The sequence below is a fragment of the Esox lucius genome, chromosome 4 (genome assembly GCF_011004845.1).
Source record: "Esox lucius isolate fEsoLuc1 chromosome 4, fEsoLuc1.pri, whole genome shotgun sequence".
NCBI classification, from domain to species: Eukaryota; Metazoa; Chordata; class Actinopteri; order Esociformes; family Esocidae; genus Esox; species Esox lucius.
This window is the reverse complement of record NC_047572.1, coordinates 15,465,265-15,491,921: the sequence shown is the minus strand read 5'-3', so window position 1 is coordinate 15,491,921 and position 26,657 is coordinate 15,465,265. Positions and strand designations below refer to the sequence as shown.

Sequence of the window (26,657 nt, the reverse complement as noted above, 5' to 3'; positions counted from 1 at the left end):
TAGAGCAAATAGAAAAAGGAAGAAAAAGAATACAAATACAAAAATATCCAAATGAGGAAACCTTGATCTGCATGCTATGACCAGATGGTACAAGCACACTCTCCTGTATATTACACACACATAAAAAATAACTACTCACTGATCCACACACTGTACACACACACACACGAGGCATGCAGGCAGTCAGAGACAAATAGGTCGAAAATAACCCCCATGTTAAAAAAGTATATACTGTAGTCAGAAGTGAAGTTAAGCAAACTGAAGACAAACACCCAGAAACAACAAGTAATCTCTATCATGGAAACCAAGGACCGGGGAGATACTTTTTATCATATACAGTGGATATAAAAAGTCTACACACCCCTGTGAGAATGCCAGGTTTTTGTGATGTAAAAGAATGAGACAAAGATAAATCATGTCAGAACTTTTTCCACCTTTAATGTGACCTATAATGTGAACAATTCAATTGAAAAACAAACTGAAATCTTCAAGGGGGAAAAAATAAAAACCTGGTTGCATAAGTGCTTCTAGAAGTTCTAACATGATTTATCTTTGTCTCATTCTTTTACATCACAAGAACCTGGCATTTTAATAGGAGTGTGTATATTTGTAAAGCTTTTTATATCCACTGTCAATTTGGGAATATGCACTCTTGGATGTTATTTATTTTGTAATATAAAATATTTAATAAAGAAATGCAATCCTTGGTTTCCATGGTCCTCCGGAAGAAAGCATTTGTGTACCGAAGTAAGATGTGGAACAGAGAAGAGAAACATGGCAGCCCACAACAACAAGAGAGAGAAAGACCAGTCTGTGTGTGTGTGTTACCAAAGATAAGACCTAGATCCTTACCACCTGTGGTTGTTGCCAGCGTGTAATGAAGAATAGAGTTGCAATTCAGATACAGTAATTATCAACATCTCTGAAGCGTTAAAAGTTTATTTAGACAGAAACATACATTTCCAATCAGACAGAAAACTGAATCAGGAGAAATTGGCCAAGAAATAATAGTGCCTCTTGTTGAGCATGTTAAGTCAACCCTGAGAAAGAGAGAGAATAGGAGAAGAGGACATTGGAGGAAGAGAGCATTCAAGGAAGAGGTCATTGGAGGAAAGAAACTGAAGGACAGAGACTGGAAGAGGGTTGGAGGATAGGGAAAAAAAGAAGCAAGACAGGTGAAACAGAAGAGGGTAGTCAGAGAAGAGGAGAGAGCAGAGGAAGGGATAGATATGGAAGAGGAGAGAAGGAAAGACTCACCAGAGCTTGTTCGATCAGCAGACAGAAAAGGATAGCGTTTCCAACCTCTCTGAGACTCTGGAATACGTCGGTCTTCAGCTCAGCATACTCAATAATGTCCTTCAGCTGGTGGTGAAAAAACTCCAGAATACCTGGGGAAGGACAACCAGTTACTAATAAATCAAATGTTTTTTCATAAGGCTAAGACAGACCTGTTCTTTAATATCAGATTTACAGATACCCAGCCTAAACCCCCATAGAGCAAACGGTGCATACGCGGTAATGCATGTAACCCCGCTTCCCTGAAGGAGAGAATAGGATATAGATTATACATTACAAGCTCTTACTACATCCAAACTCAATATACATACACGCGTTTAAAAGCCAATGGGAACTTGAGCCAGACTGGAAGGTCTGCCCTACAGGTGATATAATCCCGGTTAAATTCTCGCACTCTGATTCAGGTCCACTGTAGATCATATCTTGATGTCGCGGGGCTTGGCACGGTGTCGTACCTCATTCCCTCCATCAGGGACTATCCCATAGACAAATACAGCAGATAATGCATGTATTCCTCCAACGTGTAACAACATCTGCCTTGCCAACAGACTGAGGGGTGTGGCTTCCCAGGGTTCCCAGGACAATAAGGGATTGGGTGCCAGCCGCTAGTTGACACACATCCCTGCCGTCGTGTCGTCTATCGTTGAGAAATACATTAGAGCCGCCTCAGAGGGCACTGTTCTATTACAGCTCATTTGTGACCGTTTTTTTCCTTCTTATATCTACCACTATCAACAACTGAGCACGTTGGCGTGATGCTTTCATAACATTTGAACACTTGAGTGAATGGTTTAACTGTGGGATGGCGACACATGCTCGGGCAAAGCCACTTGGGGATTACCCGTTTCTTGAGTGTGGGGGAATGGAAGGCGAATGGTGGGTTGTGACAGACCATCTGACGGAATCCAGTTTGAGTCGTCACATAATGAACAAACAGGCACCACAGGATTACGGAGTGCCTCATGGTGACATTGTATGCTCCATTAGTGTGCTGTCTATGACAGCCACCCTGTTAGTTTGAGTGGTGTAGGGGCTGAAACAGATCAGACAGACTGGAACAGTTGCAGAACACCACTAATCTACCTAGCCTATAATCCCATGCTCATATCTCATTTGATCAGTCATGACTAATCTGACGGGACAATTGACAGAAGAGCTGCCATCTGAGACTGACCTAGAGTTCCAACCTGGAATGTCTGTGTAAGACAGAGCTGTTCTGTCGCTCTGTGCTAAGGTATAGACATTTGTTGTGGGGTTATTAGACCAGCTCCGCTGCACTGACATGGCATTAGTGCACCAATGCAGGGTCTTCCTCGGGTTGGTTGGGGGACTTGTCTTTTCCTCCAGTTTCGTGCTCACGATGAAGCCGAAGTCCACAGGTTTGGGTAGAGCAGTGGGCGTTAAGGGTTTTTATTAGTAGTTTATGTCCAGCGATCACTGACCTGGAGATCCGTACTCGTGGCGTGGCAGACGACAAATCTTGGGCATGACCTCGATCAGAGTCTTCACATACTGCAAGATGGTGCCTTGCAACTAGAGAAAGGGGAAGAGAGTTTGGTTGTACATACTTCCTAACTGGTATTTTTGAGTGAAGACTGACAACAGTAAGACACGCAGCCCATAATACCAGGCTCTTGACGATCTTGAGCAGTTCCTCCATCACCACGGCGATGCCCTGATAACCAAGAAGACGGCAGATTGTCTTGAAGTGGGGCGGGCCAACAAAGTTCCTATAGGAACTATAGATGTGTGAGTAGGCAATGTTTAGAGGCTGGGGAGAGAGAGTAGGAGAGGGACAGAGCAGAACGGATGAGGGGAAGAGAATAAAATCAGAAATCGGTGCCATCAAATATTGTCAAAATCGCTCTCAGTTCTATAGATGAATCCCAAAAGCAGTCCATGCATACCAACCTTAGACCCATATAGGTAGTACGGCTGTACATTGGCTGGCTTGTCTCGCTGAGGCTCCTGGGTAAAGGGGATGGCTGTCCGCACGAAGCTGGGGAAACACAGGACAAGCCAGAGTTCATGAGCCCATTGACTACGTAGGTAAGGACAGAATGGGTTACGCTGAACATAGTGCCCATTGACTATGTAGGTAAGGACAGAATGGGTTACCGCTGAACATAGAGCCCATTGACTACGTAGGTAAGGACAGAATGGGCTACCGCTGAACATAGAGCCCATTGATTATGTAGGTAAGGACAGAATGGGTTACTGCTGAACATAGAGCCCATTGACTACGTAGGTAAGGACAGAATGGGTTACTGCTGAACATAGAGCCCATTGACTACGTAGGTAAGGACAGAATGGGTTACTGCTGAACATAGAGCCCATTGACTACGTAGGTAAGGACAGAATGGGTTACTGCTGAACATAGAGCCCATTGACTACGTAGGTAAGGACAGAATGGGTTACTGCTGAACATAGAGCCCATTGACTACGTAGGTAAGGACAGAATGGGTTACTGCTGAACATAGAGCCCATTGACTACGTAGGTAAGGACAGAATGGGTTACTGCTGAACATAGAGCCCATTGACTACGTAGGTAAGGACAGAATGGGTTACTGCTGAACATAGAGCCCATTGACTACGTAGGTAAGGACAGAATGGGTTACCGCTGAACATAGAGCCCATTGACTACGTAGGTAAGGACAGAATGGGTTACCGCTGAACATAGAGCCCATTGACTACGTAGGTAAGGACAGAATGGGTTACTGCTGAACATAGAGCCCATTGACTACGTAGGTAAGGACAGAATGGGTTACTGCTGAACATAGAGCCCATTGACTACGTAGGTAAGGACAGAATGGGTTACTGCTGAACATAGAGCCCATTGACTACGTAGGTAAGGACAGAATGGGTTACTGCTGAACATAGAGCCCATTGACTACGTAGGTAAGGACAGAATGGGTTACTGCTGAACATAGAGCCCATTGACTACGTAGGTAAGGACAGAATGGGTTACTGCTGAACATAGAGCCCATTGACTACGTAGGTAAGGACAGAATGGGTTACTGCTGAACATAGAGCCCATTGACTATGTAGGTAAGGACAGAATGGGTTACTGCTGAACATAGAGCCCATTGACTACGTAGGTAAGGACAGAATGGGTTACTGCTGAACATAGAGCCCATTGACTACGTAGGTAAGGACAGAATGGGTTACTGCTGAACATAGGCACGCTAGCCGAGCTGCTTCAGTGGGTGGCTGTGTGACTCACCGGTTGGTGGAGCCGTTGTAGCAGTAGTTGGGAAGGAAGTCGAAGTTGAGTTCCCAGAAGACGTGGAGTGTGATCCGTCCGTAGGGGGCCGACACGTTGTGGTTGGCCTCACGGAACATGGCGTCGAAGCTGTCCAGGGTCATGTGCTTGGACAGCAGGCGATGAGTCAGTCTATTGATCTCCATCAGCCACTCCAACTCCTGGGGGACGGACAAGACAGGGCCACAGATAATGAGCATAGTGTTTGATTCATATGTGACTACACTATAGAGTATGGCCTGTCCTGTATATTCATGTGACTACACTATAGAGTATAGCCTGTCCTGATGATTCATATGTGACTACACTATAGAATATAGCCTGTCCTGATGATCCATATGTGACTACACTACAGAGTACAGCCCGTCCTGATGATCCATATGTGACTACACTACAGAGTACAGCAGGCCCAGTTGATTCTCACCACTATAGAGGTGAGGTCTTCACTCTCAAAACGGCTGATGGCCTGGTCCAGAGACTTGTACATGGCTGCTGAGATCCTCTGGGTGATCAGGCGGTTCAGATCGATGGAGCGACCCAGGAGCTGAGGAGACAGGAGGGACAGTGGAAGGTAAAAAGAAAAGAAAACAAAAAAGAGGTGGGGGGTGATTTTAGTTCAGTCCCAAAAAGACCACTGAGAATGTACCGATGTGTCCTTCAGTAAGCCACGGTGGACACTGTGGAGTCTCTGACAGGCCTACCTGTACGTGTCTCTGTTTGAGCAGAGTCTCATAGCGGTTGGATGGGGGATAGGGGATGATCACGCCGTAGTTTTTACACTCTGCTCTGAAACGCTTGTCCAGGAGGACGCTGTGAGAAGACCACCCCCCCCACACACAAAAACATCAGTAACATTTACACATTAATAAAAGGTTCCACGTAAACAGGATTGTGTCTTAATTGCTTTTCCACCGAGTCTCCGTCACGTACCTCCCGGCCATGGCTTTGTAGTAAGCAAATATCTGGTCAGCCAGCTTGTAAACAAACTGGTCGAAGCACAGATTTACCTGTAGGTAAAAACCACACCCGTAACTCAATAATCTTGTTGTGATCAGGAATGAATTACTTTTCCTTGTTTGGTTGCCGGCTCGGCCATCTTTGTTCCATTGACATTTTACCTCGGCCTCGATCTCATCGTAGAGGAACTGTTTCTTGAACTTGGTGAGGGCGTAGTAGCCGCTGTCATTGTACAGGTCCAGGGGGTACAAAACATACCTGGGACAAACAACAGCCGAGGTATAAAAGTATGTCTTCCATGTCTCTCCATACACCTCTGTCGCTCACACACAGAAGTAAGAACTATTTTATTTCTTTGTTTTCATTTCACCTTTTTTCGGGCAAGCCGAATAAAAAAAAAAAAAGATTTTACATTTGAAATGACAACCTGGCCAAGGGTATGACAGTAGTGCAAGACAACCCAAAGAGACAATGTATCTCACTCCATCATGGATGGTTCCTTTGTCTCCAGTATGTGGTCAGTGAGGATCCAGGGCATGGACATCTCGATGGGGAACTGGATCCTTCGACCCATGGTCAGCTCCAGGAAGAACTCCCGGAACCACAGCTGGGACAGGTCACAGCACTGCTGCAGCGCCTCTGCAGGACGGGGGGGAAGGACACATGGTAAAACCATTGTCGGTTTCTGTGTGCATGTGTGTGTGCGCGGGTGCGTGGGTGCGCTTGCATGCGTATACATACCGCTGAAGTTGAGCAGGTGTGTGAAGAAGAAGGAGTGTTTGTGGAAGTCCTCTATAGCCAGAACTATGGGTCCATCCAGACTGCTGCGTAGGGTCTTCTTAGAGCCACTCTTATCCGCTATCAACGACTCCAGCATGGTGCGGACCATGTAGAGCTAGAGAGGGACAGAAGTGATGATAATACTTCATGGCTAAATCCCAGATGAACCCCCTTCCCCTCCTATATCAATTTGTGCATTCATGCGTGCCTCCACCATTTGCACAAGTTTCCCGAAGTGGAAATAATCAAGGGTGTAGGGGCTAATTAGAGCCTCCAGTGGCTCCTTTCATCGAGTAGTTAACGATACAGCCTCCAAGCATGAAGGGAAACCTCATAAGGCACCATATATATATTTTTTTTTAGCTTGCACAATTTCACACGTGAATTGGCAGGCATGCCTAATGGTATGGTATTATAAGGCACAAGTTTTTTTCAGATTTTAAGCTGTAAAAGCTGAAATCAGTCCTGGACGTAATCTTTAACTGTTACTGTGGTCTATTTCTTCAAAAACAACAGGCGGGATTTGATCATTTCAAATGCAAGTGGAATTTCTAAATTCAATTAAGAAGTGCATCCTGACGTTGATGGGTTTGTACTCTGGAAGTTGCCCTTTGAATTTCGTCAACCACACATGACAATGGAGGAAATTGCAAGCAAACTGAGGACACTTCCTATCCATCTCCATCTCTCTCCCTTTCTCCCCCTCAAGCTCCAACTTCCCTCCCTCCCGCACTCCCTAGATATACCTGTGTACTGGAGGGTCCTACAGCTCTGCGGGGCACCTTGATGTCAAACCCTCCCTTGGGGTCTTTCTCCCCCCTTAGGCAGGGGTCGTTTGGGGGCTCCCTCGCCCCCTCCCAGTCACAGATGGTCTTGCGGATCGCCTGCAGGACACTACAGAGAAATAACTAGTGATCAGAGGATGGGCATTATATGGAATGACTGGGGGCAACACAGCGCTCTACTTCTGACTAGCCCATGCTCACTTTCAGGGGGTTTCTGTTTGAAAGGGATTTCTATCAGAACCAAAATGATACACCTCGGTGTGTGAATAACTGAACCAGAGTTAGTAGTTCGGTACCTAATGAGAACATTCTTCTTCTTGCGTACAGCCTGACGTAACGGCTCTCGGAGGGTCATCTGGGCAAAGTCCTGCAGGGCTGCATAGATGGTGTTCCTTATGGCCTGGTTGAACACACTCTCCATACGACCCATCAACACCTACAGCACAGACACCATCATCAGTATCATGATCTCAACTAAAATCACTACTATTATTACCAACATTAACAACATCTCAACCAAAATCACTACTACTACTACCACCATCACCACTGTGATCTCAACCAAATTCACTACTACCACCATTACCCCATTATCTCAACCATCTTCACTACCACTACTACAAAAACCAATATCACCATGACTATCGCCATCATGATCCCAACCACCATCACCACCACCATCATCACAACTGCTACAACTACTACTACTACCACAACCACCATCATCACCAACAACATAATATCAACTATCATCAACACTACTACTACCACCACCACCAACATAATATCAACAATCATCAACACTACTACCACCACCACCAACATAATATCAACCATCATTAACATTACTACTACCTCCACCACCAACATAATATCAACCATCATCAACATTACTACTACCACCACCAACATAATATCAACCATCATCCCTACTATTACCACCACCACCAACATAATATCAACCATCATCCCTACTACTACCACCACCACCAACATAATATCAACCATCATCAACATTACTACTACCACCACCACCAACATAATATCAACCATCATCCCTACTACTACCACCACCAACATAATATCAACCATCATCAACTGTACTACAACCACCACCGACACCAACATAATATCAACCACCAACACCACTACGACCACCACCACAACCAACATATCAACCATCATCAACACTACTACTACTACCACCACCACCTCCATCATCACCACCAACATATCAACCATCATTAACACTACTACTACCACCATTACCACCACCACCAACAACATAATATCAACCATCATCAACACTACTACTACTCCTACCACCACCACCAGCATCACCACCAACATAATATCAACCATCAACACTACTACTCCTACCACCTCCACCACCACCACCAACATAATATCAACAATCATCAACACTACTACTACCACCACCATCCAAATCTCAATCATTATCACTGTTAATACTACAACCACCATCATCACCACAACCATATTATCAGCCACCACCATCACTACTACCACCACCACCACCATAATATCAAACATCATAAACACTACTATTATCACCAACACAATAATCTCCCACCATCATCACCACCACCACTAATACTGCTACAGTACTACTACCACCACTATTATCAGTAATTCACCATCATTGAGATCCCCAATGTAAGCTACTAAACAGTTTAATAACAACATGCTACTGACCTGCAGTCCCTTAATCATGGCTATGACTTCAACCAGGGCAAACTTCTCCTCTGAGGTGTAGTTGTAACGTGTAGCTCTCTCATACTCCTCTGCTGTGCCAGGACAGTCCTTGTTACAGAACTTATCTGTCGGGTGGACCAGCTTCCACGAGTACTGCCCGAGAAAGAATATAGTGTCAAAAGACGAATGAAGAATCATAGGACTGTTTACTTTATTATCACGTTCCTTGGGATAAAACACAGTATTTGAGAAAAGACTACAGACCATCCTTTCTTCAACACAATCTCACACACATGGACAGACAGACACAGACACACACTTCCCTCTTTACACACACCACTCCCCTACTCACAACTTCCATGACGTGTGTGCTCCACTTGGAGAGCAGCTGTAAGCCCCTGAGTGCCAGGTCAAATAGTTCCCTGTACTCCTCATCTGACTTCTGGCTGTCCAGGCCTGACCCGGTCACTACCTCACTGTTGCTGTAACGGGCCAGCTCTGAGATGAACCGGATGTGATCGTCTCGAATCTGAACCATCTGCTCGCACAGGTTATACTGGGGGGATATAGAGCTCTGTGTACACGTCCACCTGTAGGGAAGAGGTCATAGGGTATAGTTCACATCACACAGGCTATGGGGGTGGGTTAATACGCTTTCATGTGTAGGTGAGGTTAGAGGTCGAGGGTTCAGCGTTAGCATTCACACATGTTGTTCTGAGGTTACACGTCCACCTGTGGAAGAGAGGTTAAAGGTAAGGGGTCGGGGTTGGGTGTTGTTCTTACTTGGACTTGTTCTCCTCATAGTGAGCACTGGTCTCTATGTAGCGGGACAGCTCAATTTGCATGTCTCCAAACAGAGGCACTACCTGGAGCTAAAAGGGTTAAAACACACATACAGAGAGGGAGAGAGAGAGCACAAAAGAGAGAGAGAGAGAGCGAGCGAGAGAGAGCACAAGAGAGACAGCATGAGAGAGAGAGAGAGAACAAAGGCTTTAGTCAGGATTGGATAGTGACAAAATAATATAATATTAGTGTGAATGTACAGATGGACTAAATGGAATATTCAGAAGTCTGTTTATGTGTAATGCACACACTGACCTTGAAGAACTTATCAATCTTTCCCAGGTTGATCCTTTTCTTGGCGTCTAGTTTGTAAATGTTACTGACGTTACCATCCATTAGATAGAGCCCAAAACCCATCACCTAACACACACAGACAGAAACACATAGAGAACTGATTAAAATTAGGCACATTTTATTTTAAGTATCAAACAGACAGTTATGTAGAGAAAAGACAATGAGAGAGGCAGAACAAGAGAAAAGACAATAAGAGAGGCAGAACAAGAGAAAAACAGGTAGGAGAAGGAGAGTTAGAGAAAGACAGGTCTCTACACAGGTTATCTATAGTGAAATGGGGATCCATGGAGATAGGACAGGTTATCCAGAATTAGACATCTATCTAGACTAAGACAGGTATCTAGTCAGGTCATTTAGGACTGAGATGGGTATCTACAATAAGACAGGGACACTCCTTTACCTTGAGCAGCATGTGTTTCTCACTAGGCGTCAGGTACATCTTGTTCTCATAGTAATCCACACTGATGTTGACGATGTCTGCTAATAGCTCCTCATAGCCAGGGATCACCTCCAACTGCTGATGCAGACACTACAGACACACAAACACACCATTGCTGGTACTGAACAACCAACACATGCACGTGCGCACACATATACACCCGCAAACACACCTGAGTGATCCTATTGTGATTGGCCAGGAACATGGAGAGGTTCTGAGATTCCTGGATGGACTGAGGGTCAGCCATCTTCCTCAAGAACTGAGCCGCCCTGAGAAACAAACAATCTGTCAGACTTAAAACTGCAGTATTAGACGGACAAATGCATTTTCACAAAAATTATGTCAGGCCTTAGTTCTGGGTTAACAGAGATGAGATGCCTCTCAATAGTTGTGCAAACTGGCCCTTCAGTCAGGGTCTCCATTCCTACTCCTGAGTTAATGTGAAGGATCTGAAAACATTAAGTGGAGGAGTATGACGGAAGAGACTATTCAGGTGTACCACATTGGGCCTGTACCTTTTATAGGCAGAGTGGTCATTTTTGACGCTGCACTTCATGTTCTTGAGTTCGTCGAGCACCGCAAACATGTTGATGAACTTGCCCAGGGTGAGGAGGTAGGCCTCGGAGACGAAGTCCTTCCTCCGCTCGGCGTGGCACAGCCGCTTGACCTCGCTGCAGAAACGCTCTATGGCCTTTCGCTACAAAAAAGGGTAATGGGATAGGAGGCCACTGAGGGACATTCATAGGACTCTTATCTGCTCGTTTATTTATTCAGCAGGCAATTTAGGTTGTTGTTTATTATTGAATTAATGCATGAATGGATTCCTTCATATTCATCGCTCTTACCTGGAAATACATGAACTTCATAAGCTTGGTGACCTCTGGTTCCAGCACCTCCACGGTCTTCTCATAGATCTCCACTCTGTTTGGCTGCTCATTGCACTTCACCTGGAGAACACATGGGGGCATTTCCGTCATGCGGGCTGCTGACTGGAACTCAAAGGGCTTATCCACATCCCGTGACGGATTTGTCCCTAACCAGCATCACAGATATCGGATCAGGCCCCTGTAACCTTGAGTTTTATGACGATATCAAATGGCTTTCTGTGTTTCCCAAACAAACCATCTGGTCAGAAATAAGGAACTTCATAGGGACGAGGGTGTGGTTCGGTCTGTGTTGCTCTGCCAGTGGAGCATGACTTTTGTCACACTTTGTTGTGGTTTTGACACTAATGTGAGGCCAGCACAAAAGAAGAATGAAAAATGTATGCACTCGCAAAGTCTGCTAAATAGTGTGAATTTAGCATGTGGGACGCATCGAAAGGATGTGACAGAGTCTGAACATTCCACTCTACTACATAGCTACTAATTAAATCGAGAGCTTGATCGCTCCATTAATGGCTGATAAACAATACAATATGTAATGATAAGGAGTAGTGTGATGCTAATACAATTTTTGACTGTTATAGTGACAAATTCACCGCTGGGGAACTTGTCAAAGAGTTGAAGTCTTTAGACCACATCCTAGTGCTGTAAGCAAGGCCCTGAAACATCACTGCAGATTTTCTTTCGTTTCTTTCCACTTTGCAGTTCTTTTTATATATTTTTTTTTTACAGTGTTTAGTATGGAAAACAGTTTCAGTGTAAATGTATGCAACTTACAAAGATCAGTTAACCACCTAAATACGTAAAAAATCCTAAAATGCTATTGAAGTACTGAAGCACATCTTGTGTGTGAAAGTGAGAAGAATCAGATGGAGAAAGAGACAGATGCGTCTGTTTGCTTTGGCAGTGGATATGGTAAAATTTTCAGCCCAACAAAGCCTTTTCAAAAAAATTACATTTTCTTGCCTTGCCAATTTTGTAATGTACTTTCCTCATCGCTACTCCCCAATAGGTTCGAGGGAGTCAAAGATGAAGAAGGAATCTCACCAAGTCATTCTGCTTCGTATCGCACAGTTCCCTCAATTTAACTCTAACTGAGAGAGATAGTTACCTGTGGTATGGCTCTAGAGCAGCTCCTCCAGGTGTAAAGCATAACAGCGTATTCATGCCCCTCCTCCAGCATCTCATTCTGGGGATAAACAGGAGTTATACAAAGTACACAAGCAATCATCACAATTATGGAACCCTTGATAAATATTGTTGTCCCATATTGTTAGCACACAATGAATAAATCAAGCTTTCATTCCTGAAACTGTTGGATGTGTTTGTAGTTTGTTTTGCTTGTGGTTAAAATTAGTTAGTGACCAATATGAATACTAAATAATGTCATTGTGTCAATTCGGGGGTCACTTTTAACAAGAAAAATGAAATAATGTTTCTAAACACTTACATTCACTGTTATGTGACTATCACTATGCATTATCCTGAATAATTAATGAACTATAATGAGTACGAATGATAACCAGGGTGAAACACCATACCCCCTGAAATGCTAACCACCCAACCATTAACAATAACAAGGTGAGGCGTTCTAGGAATATGCGACTAAGTTTTTTTTTTTAGGATTTTATGGATAATAATCTTTCGGTGTGCAAAACATTTTGAACCCTATTAATGACATACAGTGGATATAAAAAGTCTACACACCCCTGTTAAAATGCCAGGTTCTTGTGAGGTAAAAGAATGAGACAAAGATAAACCATGTCAGAACTTTTTCCACCTTTAATATGACCTATAGCGTGAACAATTCAATTGAAAAACAAACTGAAATCTATTGTGGGGGGGAAATTAAAAACACAATGAACTGGTTGCATAAGTGTGCACACTCTTAAACTTTTGATTTTATTACAGCACTCTTTTTGGAAAGGAGTCTTTTAGCACGGCACATCTTGACGTGACAATACTTGCCCACTCTTCTTTGCAAATGCGCTACAAATCTGTCAGATTGCGAGGACATATACTGTGCACAGCCCTCTTCAGATCCCCCCACAGATGTTCAATTGGCTTCATGGCTGGGCTCTGGCTGGGCCATTCCAAAACGTTAATTTTCTTCTGGTGAAGCCATGCTTTTTGGATGTGTACTTTGGGTCATTGTTGTGCTGAAAAGTGAACTTCCTCTTCACCATCTGCTTTCTAATGGATGCATGAAGGTTTTGTGCCAAAACTGCCTGGTATTTGGAACTGTTCATAATTCCCTCCACCCTGACTAAGGCCCCGGTTCCAGCTGAAGAAAAACAGCCCCAAAAGCATGTTGCCATCACCATGGTTCACTTTGGGTATGGTGTTCTTTGGATGATGTGCAGTGTTGTTTTTGTGCCAAACATACCTTTTGGAATTATCGCCAAAAAATTTAATCTTGGTTTCATCAGACCATAACACATTTTCCCATGTGTTTTTGGGGGACTTGATGTTTGTTTTTGCAAACTTCAGCCGGGCCTGGATGTTTTTCTTTGTAAGAAATGGCTTCAGTCTTGCAACCCTACCCCAAACATATGAATTCATATGAAGAAGACAGTGACTGTCTTCACTGTGTTCCATGGTACATCTAATGCTTTGGAAATTATATTGTACCCTTCTCCTGACTGATATCTTTGAACATTAAGATCCCTCTGATGCTTTGGAAGCTCTCTACAGACCATGGCTTTTGCTCTGGGATGCAACTAAGAAAATGTCAGAACAGAACAGCTGAACTTTATTTGTGATTAATCAGTCACTTTAAATGATGGCAGGTGTGTAATGACTTCTATTTAACATGACTTTGAATGTGATTGGTTAATTCTGAACACAGCCACATCCCCAGTTATAAGAGGGTGTGCACACTTATGCAACCAGGTTATTGTAAGGTTTTTATTTTTCCCCCTCGAAGATTTCAGTTTGTTTTTCAATTGAATTGTTCATATTATAGGTCACATTAAAAGTGGAAAAAGTTCTGACATGATTTATCTTTGTCTCATTCTTTTACATCACCAAAACATGGCATTTTAACAAGGGTGTGTAGACTTTTTATATCCACTGGAAGGCTTGATTGAAAATATTGAAAAAACAGCTTTATTAGTATTGAAAAATATAATTAAAAGAATATGTAACTGAATCTGCTATAATCAAGTAAAGGGGACCAACCATGTTATGTCAGATTGTAAGGATAAAAAGTTTTTTCAACAACTAATTTGACCAAACTGTGTTCATCACCAAATCACTACCTTCTTGTAAGTGGCAAAAAATAACGTAGTTATGCTGCAGATGGACTAGAACAGATTAGCACGTCTCCCCCTTAAACGTAGGGGCTAAAATTAACAACTGCATGTCAATCTCTCTTCCTAGAGTACAGGAACATGCATCACCATCTGACTTTGTGAGACAGATAGACATGTTTCAAGACATTCACAGTACTAGGTAGAGCCTTGACTACATGGAACTGTTCCACATCAGAAGTAAAATCAGATGGGGGATAACAGTTTTTGAACTGTTCTTATTTTATATCCACGTGGCTGTTCTTGTATAGTGTATTTTGTCATGTTTTGTGTCCAAACAGATTTCTGTACTTAAAAGCGGAAACACAGGTCTCTTTTAGAAAAATACAGTAGATCTGTTATTCAAACAGAACTTCTTGATTACGTTTTTTTTAAAAGACTGGTTCCTCATCTTGGTTAGTCAAAGCACACTCCCTTCTAAATCCATTCAGGAAGAAGGGGTCTAGCATAGTGACTGCCTGATTCACTGGGATCGCCATAGAGATTGAAAAGACAGAAAGACTGAGTGTGTCCACACCAACAACGAGGCCAAACCTAAGAAAGGAGCCAACAATTAAACAACCAAACCCCAAAACACAAGGCTCTTTCCATGGCGATGTGAATCTCCAACTGTCCCCACTAAAACACAGAAGTACCCTTGTGCCCACAAAACATAGACCAGCCCCACAGTCCCACTGCAAATCACTGATGCATCCTCACCATGCTGGAGTGGACAGTAGCCTGCTCGATGTAGCGAGCTATCCCTGTCACAAACGCATTCCTGTCCTCAAAGTTGGTGTCGAAGTTAGCCTGGAGAGGAAGACACAGACATGATGTAGTACTGTTGTAAAGAAATAGAAAATGTAGACACGTGTGTGTTCGTGTGTACCTGGTACATGATGGAGGAGGGCGGAGGCTCGATGCATGGCTGTTGGTCTGGGAGGGGCAGCTCCTCCAACAGGTCCACGTTGGACAGAGCATCCTCTAGGGTCACATGGGTCGTCATTTCTACGAAAGGTCACTCACACAACCACCCAGTCTGACAGACAGACACACAGCGGGACACAGAGGGAGAAAAAAAAAATCTCTCTCTAAAATCATGTAAATTCCTAATTCATATTATACATTGTCAATCATTTCCTCTTTAGCAACCGCTTCCTGTAGTTCACATCTATATCCCTCTGTCTCTTGCATGTTTACCCAGAACCTGTATAGTCTGTCTGTGTGCTTCACCATACCCTAACACTGTGTGGTGTTGGGCAGGCAAAGGGAATGGCATGCTCCTATTACACAACTGTCAAATGTCATCAGACAGACAACCTATGTGACACCATGCCAAGTCAATTGTAGTGGCATTTACCATGTCCCAACCTTTTATCTAGGCCACTTCTACAGACGGCATTACAGGGTTGGTTCCGGCGTGTTTTCCCCATGGATGAGTTGACAGACAAGTTCCATTAGATTTATTATTCACAACAAAGTACATAACTGGCTGGGTCGTCACACAATTCAGGTTGACTACGGAAATAAATCTATCATTTTAAAGATCTATGTCTATATTTACATATGCAAAAAAGTATCATGTCCGCATTGCAACTGGGAGGGACACTGTGACAGTGTTCTGGGCCCTGGAGGGCATTCATTAACAAACACTGATGGAACAAACTTTGGCAAGGGCACGGCGTCCCACTCTCCTTTCCCTTCCTCCACTCACTGCTGCCTGGGAATGCTTTCCTGTGACCCTTTTATCCAACCCCTTATGAGGACAGATTGTAGGCAGATGTACCTTTTCAAGAGGTGGTAGCTGAGCTATGTTTAAGGATAGCACCTGGACAGTTTTTTGCATTTTGCAGGCCCAAGCCGGTTGGTTCTCCCTGGGGCTTAGCCAAACGCTGATGCGGTAGTGTGCGTGTGGACCACAGCGCTTATGTTTGATTTTCATGTATAAATGGGTGCAAGATCCTGTATGTGTAGGTGCTGTTTGGCCAATAAGTAAAGCAATAAGTCAGCTAGGGTAGTAGTCAGTAGTAGTAACAGGCTGCTAGGGTAGTAGTCAGTAGTAGTAACAGGCTGCTAGGGTAGTAGTCAGTAGTAGTACAAGGCTGCTAGAATAGAAGTCAGTTGTAGTAAAAAGCTGCTAGGGTAGAAGTCAGTTGTAGTAACAGGCTGCTAGGGTCGTAGTCAGTAGTAGTAACAGGCTGCTAGTGTAGTAGTCAGTTGTAGTAACAGGCTGCTAGTGTAGTAGTCAGTAGTAGTAACAGGCTGCTAGGGTAGTAGTCAGTTGTAGTAAAAGGTTGCTAGGGTAGAAGTCAGTTGTAGTAACAAGCTGCTAGGGTAGAAGTCAGTTGTAGTAACAAGCTGCTAGGGTAGTAGTCAGCAGTAGTAACAGGCTGCTAGGATAGTAGTCAGTACTAATAACAGGCTGCTAGGGTAGTAATCAGTAGTAGTAACAGGCTGCTAGGGTAGTAGTCAGTAGTAGTAACAGGCTGCTAGGGTAGTAGTCAGTAGTAGTACAAGGCTGCTAGAATAGAAGTCAGTTGTAGTAACAAGCTGCTAGGGTAGAAGTCAGTTGTAGTAACAGGCTGCTAGGGTCGTAGTCAGTAGTAGTAACAGGCTGCTAGGGTAGAAGTCTGTACAGGGTCAAAGAAGGGCATCGACCCAGCAGCTGGACTAGTATCTGCTCCTTTGTGTGAGGAGGAACAGGAGGAGCACTGCCAGAGCCCAACAAAATTACCTCCAGCGGGCTACTGGTGTGCATGTTTCTGACCAAACTTTCAGAAACAGACTCCATGAGGGTGGCATGAGGGCCCAACCTCCTCTAGTGGCACCTATGCTTACAGCCCAGCACCGTGCAGCTTGATTGGCATTCACTAGAGAATACCACAATTGTCAGGTCTGCCATTGGTGCCCCATTCTCTTCACAGATGAGAGCAGGTTCACACTGACCACATGTGACAGACGTGAAAGAGTCTGGAGACGTGTGGTGAACGTTATGCTGCCTGCAATATCATCCAGCATGCCCGGTTTGATGGTGGGTCAGTGATGGTCTGGGGAGGCATATTCTTGGAGGGTCGCACAGACCTCCATGTGCTAGCCAACGATACCCTGATTGCTGTTAGGTACTGGGATGAAACCCTCAGACCCATCGTCAGACCTTACGCTGGTGCAGTGGGCCCTGGGTTCCGCCTGGTGCAGGACAATGCCCTGCTTCATGTGACCAGTGTGTGGGCAGTTCCTGGTTGACAAAGTTATTGATACCATTAACTGGCCCTCACGTTCCCCAGACCTGAATCTATTTGAGAACCTTTGGGACGTTATGTATCAGTGCATCTAATGTCGCTAAGTAGCACCACAGACTGTCCAAGAGCTCACTGATGCCCTGATCCAGGTCTGGGAGGAGATCCCCCAGGACACCATCTGCCGTCTCATCAGGGGCATGCCCAGACATTGTCAGGAGCACATACATGTACATGGTGGCCATACACACTACTGAGTCACATTATGAGTTGCCAAGCAAGTTGGAACAGCCTGTGCTTTCAATAGTTTACTTTGATTTTCGGTGTGAGTTTGAATCCAACCCTCAATCGGTTGGTGATTTTGGCTTACATTGTCCTTTATGTAATTTTGTTCTCAACAAATGACACAATGTACAGTAAAGTAAAATATTTAGTTAATCGAGACCCGATGTGTGATTTAAGTGTTCGCTTAATTTTTTTGAGCAGTGTATATTAGCTAGTTCCCATAATGAATGCATTTGTCTGATAAATGCTGACAACTGTGCGAATAGTACATTTGCTCGGTTCGTTTGTATACACTAGCCAATTCCGCACTTTTCCGTTGTTATCCTGTCGCCACTTTTCAGAAAATAAACAATTATTCTTCACTTTGATAGATTTTTCTTTAGCTGATTTTACTTTTACCGCTTCTGGCCTTTTTGTCCCATTAAAATGTCACCACATTCCTGCTATCAAGCTAGCTAGAAAGAAAGCAAAATATTTATTACCACCTGTATGCAGCTATAATCGCTCATCGCATTACCACTTGTTTTGCAACACGCCGATAATTACGGAGCCAATGCTCTCGACAACCAACGAAGCAACGTGCTCATGATATATGTAGTTGAATGTCCGGGAGAATCAGTCAGGGAGGTGTTTTTGTTTTTTTGTATCAACACGTTTTGGGAGGTGTTTTCTGAACCTTCTTTTTGGCTAATGTGGTGGGTCGTTTTGTCAAATCTATGGACCAAAGCAAAAAAAATCCCCACATTTGGCGGGTAGCAGGTGTTAATTTCTCACCCTGCTCTAGAGCTGACAGCTAGAAGACTAGAGGCTGTGACAGCCAGTCTCTTTATAGCTGACAGAAAACTATACTGTAGCAGCATGTCAAATCTATAACTGAAAGATAGAAGAGTAGAGACTAAAAGCCAGTTTGGTCTGCCTTGGGGTCTGAGCTGTAACAGCCAGGGCCTCTACATCATGTGCCTCTCAGGAGGGTGTTCTTACCTCTTCGCTAACAGACAGATGGGGGCTGACTTGCCTGATAATTAGCTTAATTTCCTACAGCCAAAAGGAACAGTGGACGTAATGGACTAGGGTAAGAAGGGCAAGACATGAGGAGGGGAGAGGGTGAGAGGGCAGGAGACAGAGAGTGAAGAGAAAGGGATAGAAAAGAGCTGAACATTGTATATCAGAGTAGCAGACATTAAGACTGAACTGGTGGACTAGGCTAGAAGCAATAAGCCTCTGAAACAATACCTTATAGTATCAGAACTCAGTCAATGGACTAGAGCTCTTAGCCAGTACCAACAAGACTTGAAACAATATACTGTAGCAGAATGGACTGGTGGAATTGGCTAAAAGCAACACGCCACTGAAAGAATACACAACTGTTATCATTGTCTACTGTCCTCGCTTCCTGCCTGCCTGTCTCTGTCTCAGTCCTTTCCTCTGTCTTCAGCCCTCTGACAGCTTAGCCTAAGCACTAGGACTACCAAGCAAATATCAACCTGATGAAATGGAAACTGTGTACCAGTACACCAATGAGGATCACCCTCCCCGACAAACCTTTCCCTTTGAAATATACACTGAACATAATTATAAAAACGCAACATTTTTGTTTTGGCCCCCATTTATCATGAGCTGAACTCAAAGATCTAAAACTTTCTCTATGTACACAAAAGGCCTATTTCTCTTAGATATTGTTCACAAATCTGTCTAAATCTGTGTTAGTGAGCACTTCTCCTTTGTCGAGGTAATCCATCCACCTCACAGGTGTGGCATATCAAGATGCTGATTAGACAGCATGATTATTGCACAGGTGTGCCGTAGGCTGGCCACAATAAAAGGCCACTCTAAAAGGTGCAGTTTCACTGTATTGGAGTGGGGGTCCGGGTGGGTCCGAAAACCAGTCAGTATCTGGTGTGACCACCATTTGTCTCACGCACTGCACTGCAACACATCTCCTTCGCATAGAGTAGATCAGGTTGTTGATTGTGTCCTGTGGAATGTTGGTCCACTCCTCTTCAATGGCTGTGTGAAGTTGCTGGATATTGGCAGGACCTGGAACACGCTGTCGTATATGCCGATCCAGAGCATCCCAAACATGCTTAATGGGTGACATGTCCGGTGAGTATGCTGGCCGTGCAATAACTGTGATGTTTTCAGCTTCCAGAAATTGTGTACAGATCCTTGCAACATGGGGCCATGCATTATCATTGCTGCAACATGAGATGATGGTTGTGGATGAAAGGCACAACAATGGGCTTCAGGATCTCATCACGGTATCTCTGTGTATTCAAAATGCCATCAATAAAATGCACCTGTGTTTGTTGTCCATAACACACGCCTGCTCATACCATAACCCCACTGCCACCATGGGCCATTCGATCCACAACGTTGGCATCAGGAAACTGCTCACCCACATGACGCCATACATGTCTACCATCTGGCCTGTACAGTGAAAACCGGGATTCATCCGTGAAGAGAGCACCTCTCCAAAGTGCCAGACGCCATCGAATGTGAGTATTTGCCCACTCAACTGCAGTCAGGTCGAGACCCAGATGAGGACGACGAGCATGCAGATGAGCTTCCCTGAGACGGTTTCTGACAGTTTGTGCAGAAATTCTTTGGTTAGGCAAACCGATTGTTGCAGCAGCTGTCCGAAGATGCTGGATGTGGAGGTCCTGGGCTGGTGTGGTTACACGTGGTCTGTTGTGAGGCCGGTTGTATGTACTGCCAAATTCTCTGAAATGCCTTTGGAGACGGCTTATGGTAGAGAAATTAACATTCAATTCACAGGCAACATCTCTGGTGGACATTCCTACAGTCAGCATGAAATTGCACGTACACAAAGAAAGTCTCAGATCTTTGAATTCAGCTCATGATAAATGGACGCAAAAACAAAATTGTTGCGTTTATAATTTTGTTCAGTGTAGTAAAATCAGGCCAGTCACATATTAGAAAAATGTATGGTATAACAATAGTACAGTTCTGTTTTTTACAGGCTTATGTGAATATTTTGACAGTTAAGTACCACTGCTTGGGACAGTAGTACGTGTTGGAGATCGAGATTGGGCGTAAACGCCACCACCCTAATGCTTGCGACTTTGTGTCTAGAGAGGTGTGCAATGTATTTTTTTTCTCTGGATACATTATCTAACCTTGACTGTTTCTGTTGTGTAACCGTACCCCTACATGTAATCCTAAACTTAACCGTTTCTATTCTGTAACCGTACCCCTACACTTAATCCTAACCTTGACTGTTTCTGTTGTGTAACTATACCCCTACACTTAATCCTAACCTTTACCGTTTCTGTTGTGTAACTATACCCCTACACTTAATCCTAACCTTGACTGTTTCTGTTGTGTAACTATACCCCTACACTTAATCCTAACCTTTACCGTTTCTGTTGTGTAACTATACCCCTACACTTAATCCTAACCTTAACCACACTGGAGAATTAGAAGCACTACCCTGCACCTACATTTGCATTTGGGAGTCATTGTCACCAAAACTGTCAGCACAAAACTTTATAGATATGTACTTATATATTGCGTGTTCTGGTGATCTATATGTTCACCAGAACACGCAATTGGCACATACTCTTGATAAATAGGCTATTATGTGAAACAGAACACGTAATTGGCAATTCCATTAAATTGTGTCTAGGTATATGTTAAAAAAATTGATTAGAACCAGAAGAAAAAACAATACCAATACTTTTCAAAAGGGATTTCACCTTGTTCACTTAAGCATGAAAAGAAAAAAAATCTTTGTTTTATCAAGCGTGAAACTATCCAAAATTGTCATATTGAAATCCACAACCAGGTACTGTCAAGAGAAGGCAGTCCCTCAAAACTCAGCGCTCAAACTAGAATGTGAACTGTAAGAATTCCACAGAGAGGTCAACAATCACATTGAAGGAGCTACAGAGTCCAGTGGGTGTGGGTGGACTAATGGTGCACCAGTCCACCGTATCAGGAATTCTGAATACTCCTGTCCTTCATGGGAGGGTGGCACAACAGACTCACCCAGTCGTTGAGGGAAACAGTTGTGGGCCAAAACTCAAAGTGCTGTGTAGTACAAACATTACACTGCCCATGCATCAACACACACCATCCCTACAGTCACAAAATGGTGGTGGCAGCATTATGCCTTGGAGATGCTTCTTATTATCAGAGACTAGATATCTTAAAATTGAAGAAAGAATGGTTGGGGCAAGATACGGGGACAGTCTGCTAAAAATCTAAAGGGTTGCTACAGACACACAAATGTTTTTGTTAATCCTTTCTATAAGACATTATAGATGGATGGTGCTTACAAATGTAACAATCAACTGGAATGACTGTAATATAATAAATATTATGTACTGCAGGTAATAAATTAAATCCTCTAGCCTTTAGCAGGGTGTGTTCTACTGTGCTGTGTGTACCTATTATGAATTAAATTGTTATTTGTTATATTTTTTTTCATCTGTGCAGGCCCAGCTGACATTTAGGAGCTGCAGACACCGGGCTTCAGTTTGAATAAGAGATCCACGAGAGAAACACATTAAGTTGCTTTCTACAGTTTTATATTTTGTGTATTATAAATCCTGAAACTTTTGCCTGTGTTAAAGTTTGTGGTCCACTTTTGAATTGACCCCCTATTTAAAATGTATTGGGCATTCATTGCGGATTATTTTAGAACCCAATTATTCTGTTGATTAAGAACTTTCTGTGGTAACCCCTATGAGTGTATTTTAGAACTGTTGTGTTTTACACAACTTATCCCCATCTGATTTGGTTGTTAGCTTTTTATTTCTGTGTAGCCTTTTCATTTTTGCATCCATATTTTTGGTGGTTTTGTAGGGAACATAATGTTGTCTAACAGACAGACGGAGCGGTGGAGGTCATGGACTGGGACCGAAATATTACTCACCTCCAGCTGTTGCAGCAGCTCACACTAGATTGTGTAGCCCCTCCGACCCACCCCATTCCTGCACATTATGTTCGCATGACAACTCAACAGTCCAGAATCCCAATTTGAGATCCACACATACATTTCTAACATTTATCATTAAATTGCATTAGTAGAATTTGGATATTCTTTCTAAAGTATTTGAAAGTCACCAACCATCTTGAGTCCCACAGCAACCTCTACGCTATGCAATTTGGCTTCCATGCTAGTCATGGGTGCACCACGGCCAAACTTAAAGTCCTAAATGACATCATAACCGCAATCAATAAAAAACACTACTGTGCAACCGTCTGCATTGACCCGTCCAAGGCCTTTGACTCTGTCAACCATTCAACCGTCTTCATTGACCCGTCCAAGGCCTTTGACTCTGTCAACCATTCAACCGTCTGCATTGACCCGTCCAAGGCCTTTGACTCTGTCAACCATTCAACCGTCTTCATTGACCCGTCCAAGGCCTTTGACTCTGTCAACCATTCAACCGTCTGCATTGACCCGTCCAAGGCCTTTGACTCTGTCAACCATTCAACCGTCTTCATTGACCCGTCCAAGGCCTTTGACTCTGTCAACCATTCAACCGTCTTTATTGACCCGTCCAAGGCCTTTGACTCTGTCAACCATTCAACCGTCTTCATTGACCCGTCCAAGGCCTTTGACTCTGTCAACCATTCAACCGTCTTCATTGACCCGTCCAAGGCCTTTGACTCTGTCAACCATTCAACTGTCTTCATTGACCCGACCAAGGCCTTTGACTCTGTCAACCATTCAACTGTCTTCATTGACCCGTCCAAGGCCTTTGACTCTGTCAACCATTCAACCGTCTTCATTGACCCGTCCAAGGCCTTTGACTCTGTCAACCATTCAACTGTCTTCATTGACCCGACCAAGGCCTTTGACTCTGTCAACCATTCAACTGTCTTCATTGACCTGTCCAAGGCCTTTGACTCTGTCAACCATTCAACTGTCTTCATTGACCCGTCCAAGGCCTTTGACTCTGTCAACCATTCTATTCTTATTGGTAGACTTTAACTGCATTAAAGTTCCAGGATAACTTTAATGCCATACAGCATTCCTTCAGTGAGCTCCAACTGCTACTGAACTCTGGTAAAACTATGTGCACGCTCTTCAGTCGATTGCTGCCCACACCTGTCCATCTAGCATCACTACTCTTGATGGGTCTGTGTTAGAATACGTGGACACTTTCAAATATCTAGGTGTCTGGTTAGACAGCTCACTCTCCCTCCAGACCCACATAAACCATCTCCAGCCCAAAATTAAGTCTATGGTTGGCTTTTTCCGTAACAGGGCCTCCTTCACTCGTGCTGCCAAGCTTGCCCTGGTGAAAATGACCATTGTACCAATCCTAAACTTCAGTGATGTAATATATAGAACTGCCACAACCTCTCTCCTGAAAAACTGGATGTGGTCTACCACAGTGCCGTCCGTTTTGCTACCGGAGCCCCATATAATACCCACCACTGCAACATCTACACATTAGTTGGCTGGCCTTCATTACACATCTGCTGCCTGTCTCACTGGTACCAATTAATGTGCTTGCTAGGCAAAGCACCTCTGTACCTTAGTTCACTGGTCACCTTAGCTTTACCAATCCGCAGCCTGCACTCAAGTAGAAACATCTCTCTGGTCACCCCAAAAGCCCTCATCTCCTTCGGCCGCCACTCCTTCCAGTTTTTAGCTGCCAATGACTGGAACGAATGACAAAAAACCCTGGAACTGGAGACCCTCATTCCCCTCACTGCCTTTAAAAAACGTCTGTCCGAGCTACTGACCGTTCATTGTACGTGTTAACTCTCCTCCATCATGCGCACATTGTTCTTGCACATAGCCGCCCTTATTATCTCTGTCATGCCCCATGGCAGATTTGCACCCTTATATGCACAGTTGTCTCATATTATTGCTTCTTTTCACTATACCATTTGCATAGTGGACAAACAGTTATGCTATTTATTGTTTTTGCCACTCCACCTTTGCACAATAACCGACCTACCTCGCAAAATACGCTTCACATTGCACAACTGTATAATGCCCTCTACTGCACTTTACAATTTTAGCTAGACTTTGTAGCGAATTTGCACTCTTGGTATTGCCTTATTACTTTTGCAATAACTGTGTATAGACTCTGTACTGCATTTGTATTTCATTCATTTTGTATACTGTGTACTCTATGTGTAATTGTATGTTGTTATGCACATCTGCGCTTTGTCTTGGCCAGGTCGCCATTGCAAATGAGAATCTGTTCTCAAATTGGCCTACCTGGTTAAATAAAGGTTAAATAAAATGTAAAAAAGATATATGAATGATATGTACCTATTGAAAGAGTGGGAGTGACTAGGCAAGGGAGTGAGATACATTTATCTATCCAAGCTGCCAAGTCACCTTTCATCACCTCCATCCCTGTAGAAGAGGAGGAGCTAGTCTCCAAGGGGAAGACTTACTGTGTATATAGGGAAGGAGAGCGAGAGATGGTTGGGGACATTCACTTATACTTGCATTGCTTTGTGATAGCAAGGGTTTTGCATTTTTATTGGACTTTCTTGTCATTTGCATATGAACCATAATAAAAAGCAAAATTGAGATAATGAAGTGAAATGATAAGAGAATGTGCGAGAGATAGATAGAGGATAAAAATTATGAATAAACAAGGAAATCATATTCAAGGAGATGGTTTGTACTGTGTGTGTGGGTAGGTTCACAACAACCACTATCATTGAAACAGTTACTCCCTCATGATGATGTCAGACCCATGTTCTATTGTCAACCCACAGAAAGGGAATAATGGCAAAAAATATATTTTTTTAGGAAGATGTTGATCCAATATGGCAACATTCCTTCATATTCAAGTTGGACAAACGAAAATATTAAAATGATTAAAATGGTGCGAGTCTAGAGAATCGACAGGCTACTTAACGGAAGTAGGTGAACCTGCCATCCGCGCGTCATGCTAGAACAGTAGGACATGGGCCTGGAATGGAAGAACGCCTCCTACAATGATCATTTATCTGAACTGTTATTTGTAAATCAGATTTACGACGCTTAACATATGCTGTTGCGAATTGATAATAGGAATTCAAGTGGGCTATTAGCAAACATTATACAATTTAATGAAATAGTATACGGACAGAAAGCTACTTGTACACAGCCATTACTCGGCCCATTTCACTGCTGGTTAGCCTATAGTACAAATTGACAATTTTGTAAAGATGTACTTACTGTAAGAAAATGTAATCCATTTTGTATTTTTTATATCAACCGTATTCATGTCCAGTTTTTATTTAAAAATAATTAAACGCATCTATAATAGCCGCTGCCACACGAGAAACCGTGGTCACCCCACCCATCTCACTATATAGGAGTATGCTACACTGTATTACACAGCCTGAAATAACGGTGCGGCTCAGTCACATCACTGAACATAGGAAGAGGCGAACGCCCGCATAAAACTGAATGAATGATCGAATCCGCGGCATTTAAGTTATCAATGATGGAAAAAAAACAGCCAAAGCATATGTGTCAATTGCTTAAGTGGTAAATAATTTTGCACCATGCAAGAGAGAGGACAACACAACACGATAGGTTCTCAGAGCCATCGTCGCGGCACTTCTCCCTCCCTTCGAGAAGCGTATAGGCTACCCGCAC

At 43.5% G+C, this 26,657-nt stretch overlaps 1 protein-coding gene across 3 annotated transcripts in view; it reads right to left on the bottom strand.

The window, feature by feature from the left end:
* Nucleotides 1–26,657, bottom strand: part of cyfip2 (cytoplasmic FMR1 interacting protein 2) — a 32,039-nt gene that overhangs the window by 5,161 nt on the left and 221 nt on the right. The window contains exons 1-25 of one of the 3 annotated variants that reach the window (XM_010865858.4): nucleotides 26,232–26,565; nucleotides 15,436–15,585; nucleotides 15,267–15,356; nucleotides 12,368–12,445; nucleotides 11,218–11,319; nucleotides 10,888–11,069; nucleotides 10,545–10,641; nucleotides 10,334–10,462; nucleotides 9,895–9,999; nucleotides 9,580–9,668; nucleotides 9,149–9,386; nucleotides 8,797–8,949; nucleotides 7,377–7,516; nucleotides 7,042–7,189; nucleotides 6,257–6,410; nucleotides 5,998–6,154; nucleotides 5,677–5,773; nucleotides 5,489–5,565; nucleotides 5,260–5,368; nucleotides 4,983–5,102; nucleotides 4,520–4,719; nucleotides 3,208–3,295; nucleotides 2,924–3,067; nucleotides 2,739–2,829; nucleotides 1,256–1,388 (exon numbers count right to left, since the gene is read on the bottom strand). In XM_010865858.4, the coding sequence (XP_010864160.1) occupies nucleotides 1,256–1,388; nucleotides 2,739–2,829; nucleotides 2,924–3,067; nucleotides 3,208–3,295; nucleotides 4,520–4,719; nucleotides 4,983–5,102; nucleotides 5,260–5,368; nucleotides 5,489–5,565; nucleotides 5,677–5,773; nucleotides 5,998–6,154; nucleotides 6,257–6,410; nucleotides 7,042–7,189; nucleotides 7,377–7,516; nucleotides 8,797–8,949; nucleotides 9,149–9,386; nucleotides 9,580–9,668; nucleotides 9,895–9,999; nucleotides 10,334–10,462; nucleotides 10,545–10,641; nucleotides 10,888–11,069; nucleotides 11,218–11,319; nucleotides 12,368–12,445; nucleotides 15,267–15,356; nucleotides 15,436–15,552 (3,038 nt within the window). In that variant the 5' untranslated portion in view covers nucleotides 15,553–15,585; nucleotides 26,232–26,565. Of the gene's footprint in view, nucleotides 1–1,254; nucleotides 1,389–2,738; nucleotides 2,830–2,923; nucleotides 3,068–3,207; nucleotides 3,296–4,519; nucleotides 4,720–4,982; nucleotides 5,103–5,259; nucleotides 5,369–5,488; nucleotides 5,566–5,676; nucleotides 5,774–5,997; nucleotides 6,155–6,256; nucleotides 6,411–7,041; nucleotides 7,190–7,376; nucleotides 7,517–8,796; nucleotides 8,950–9,148; nucleotides 9,387–9,579; nucleotides 9,669–9,894; nucleotides 10,000–10,333; nucleotides 10,463–10,544; nucleotides 10,642–10,887; nucleotides 11,070–11,217; nucleotides 11,320–12,367; nucleotides 12,446–15,266; nucleotides 15,357–15,435; nucleotides 15,586–26,231; nucleotides 26,566–26,657 lie in introns of those variants that run through there. The other 2 variants (XM_010865859.4, XM_034291863.1) reach the window with 2 other exon arrangements.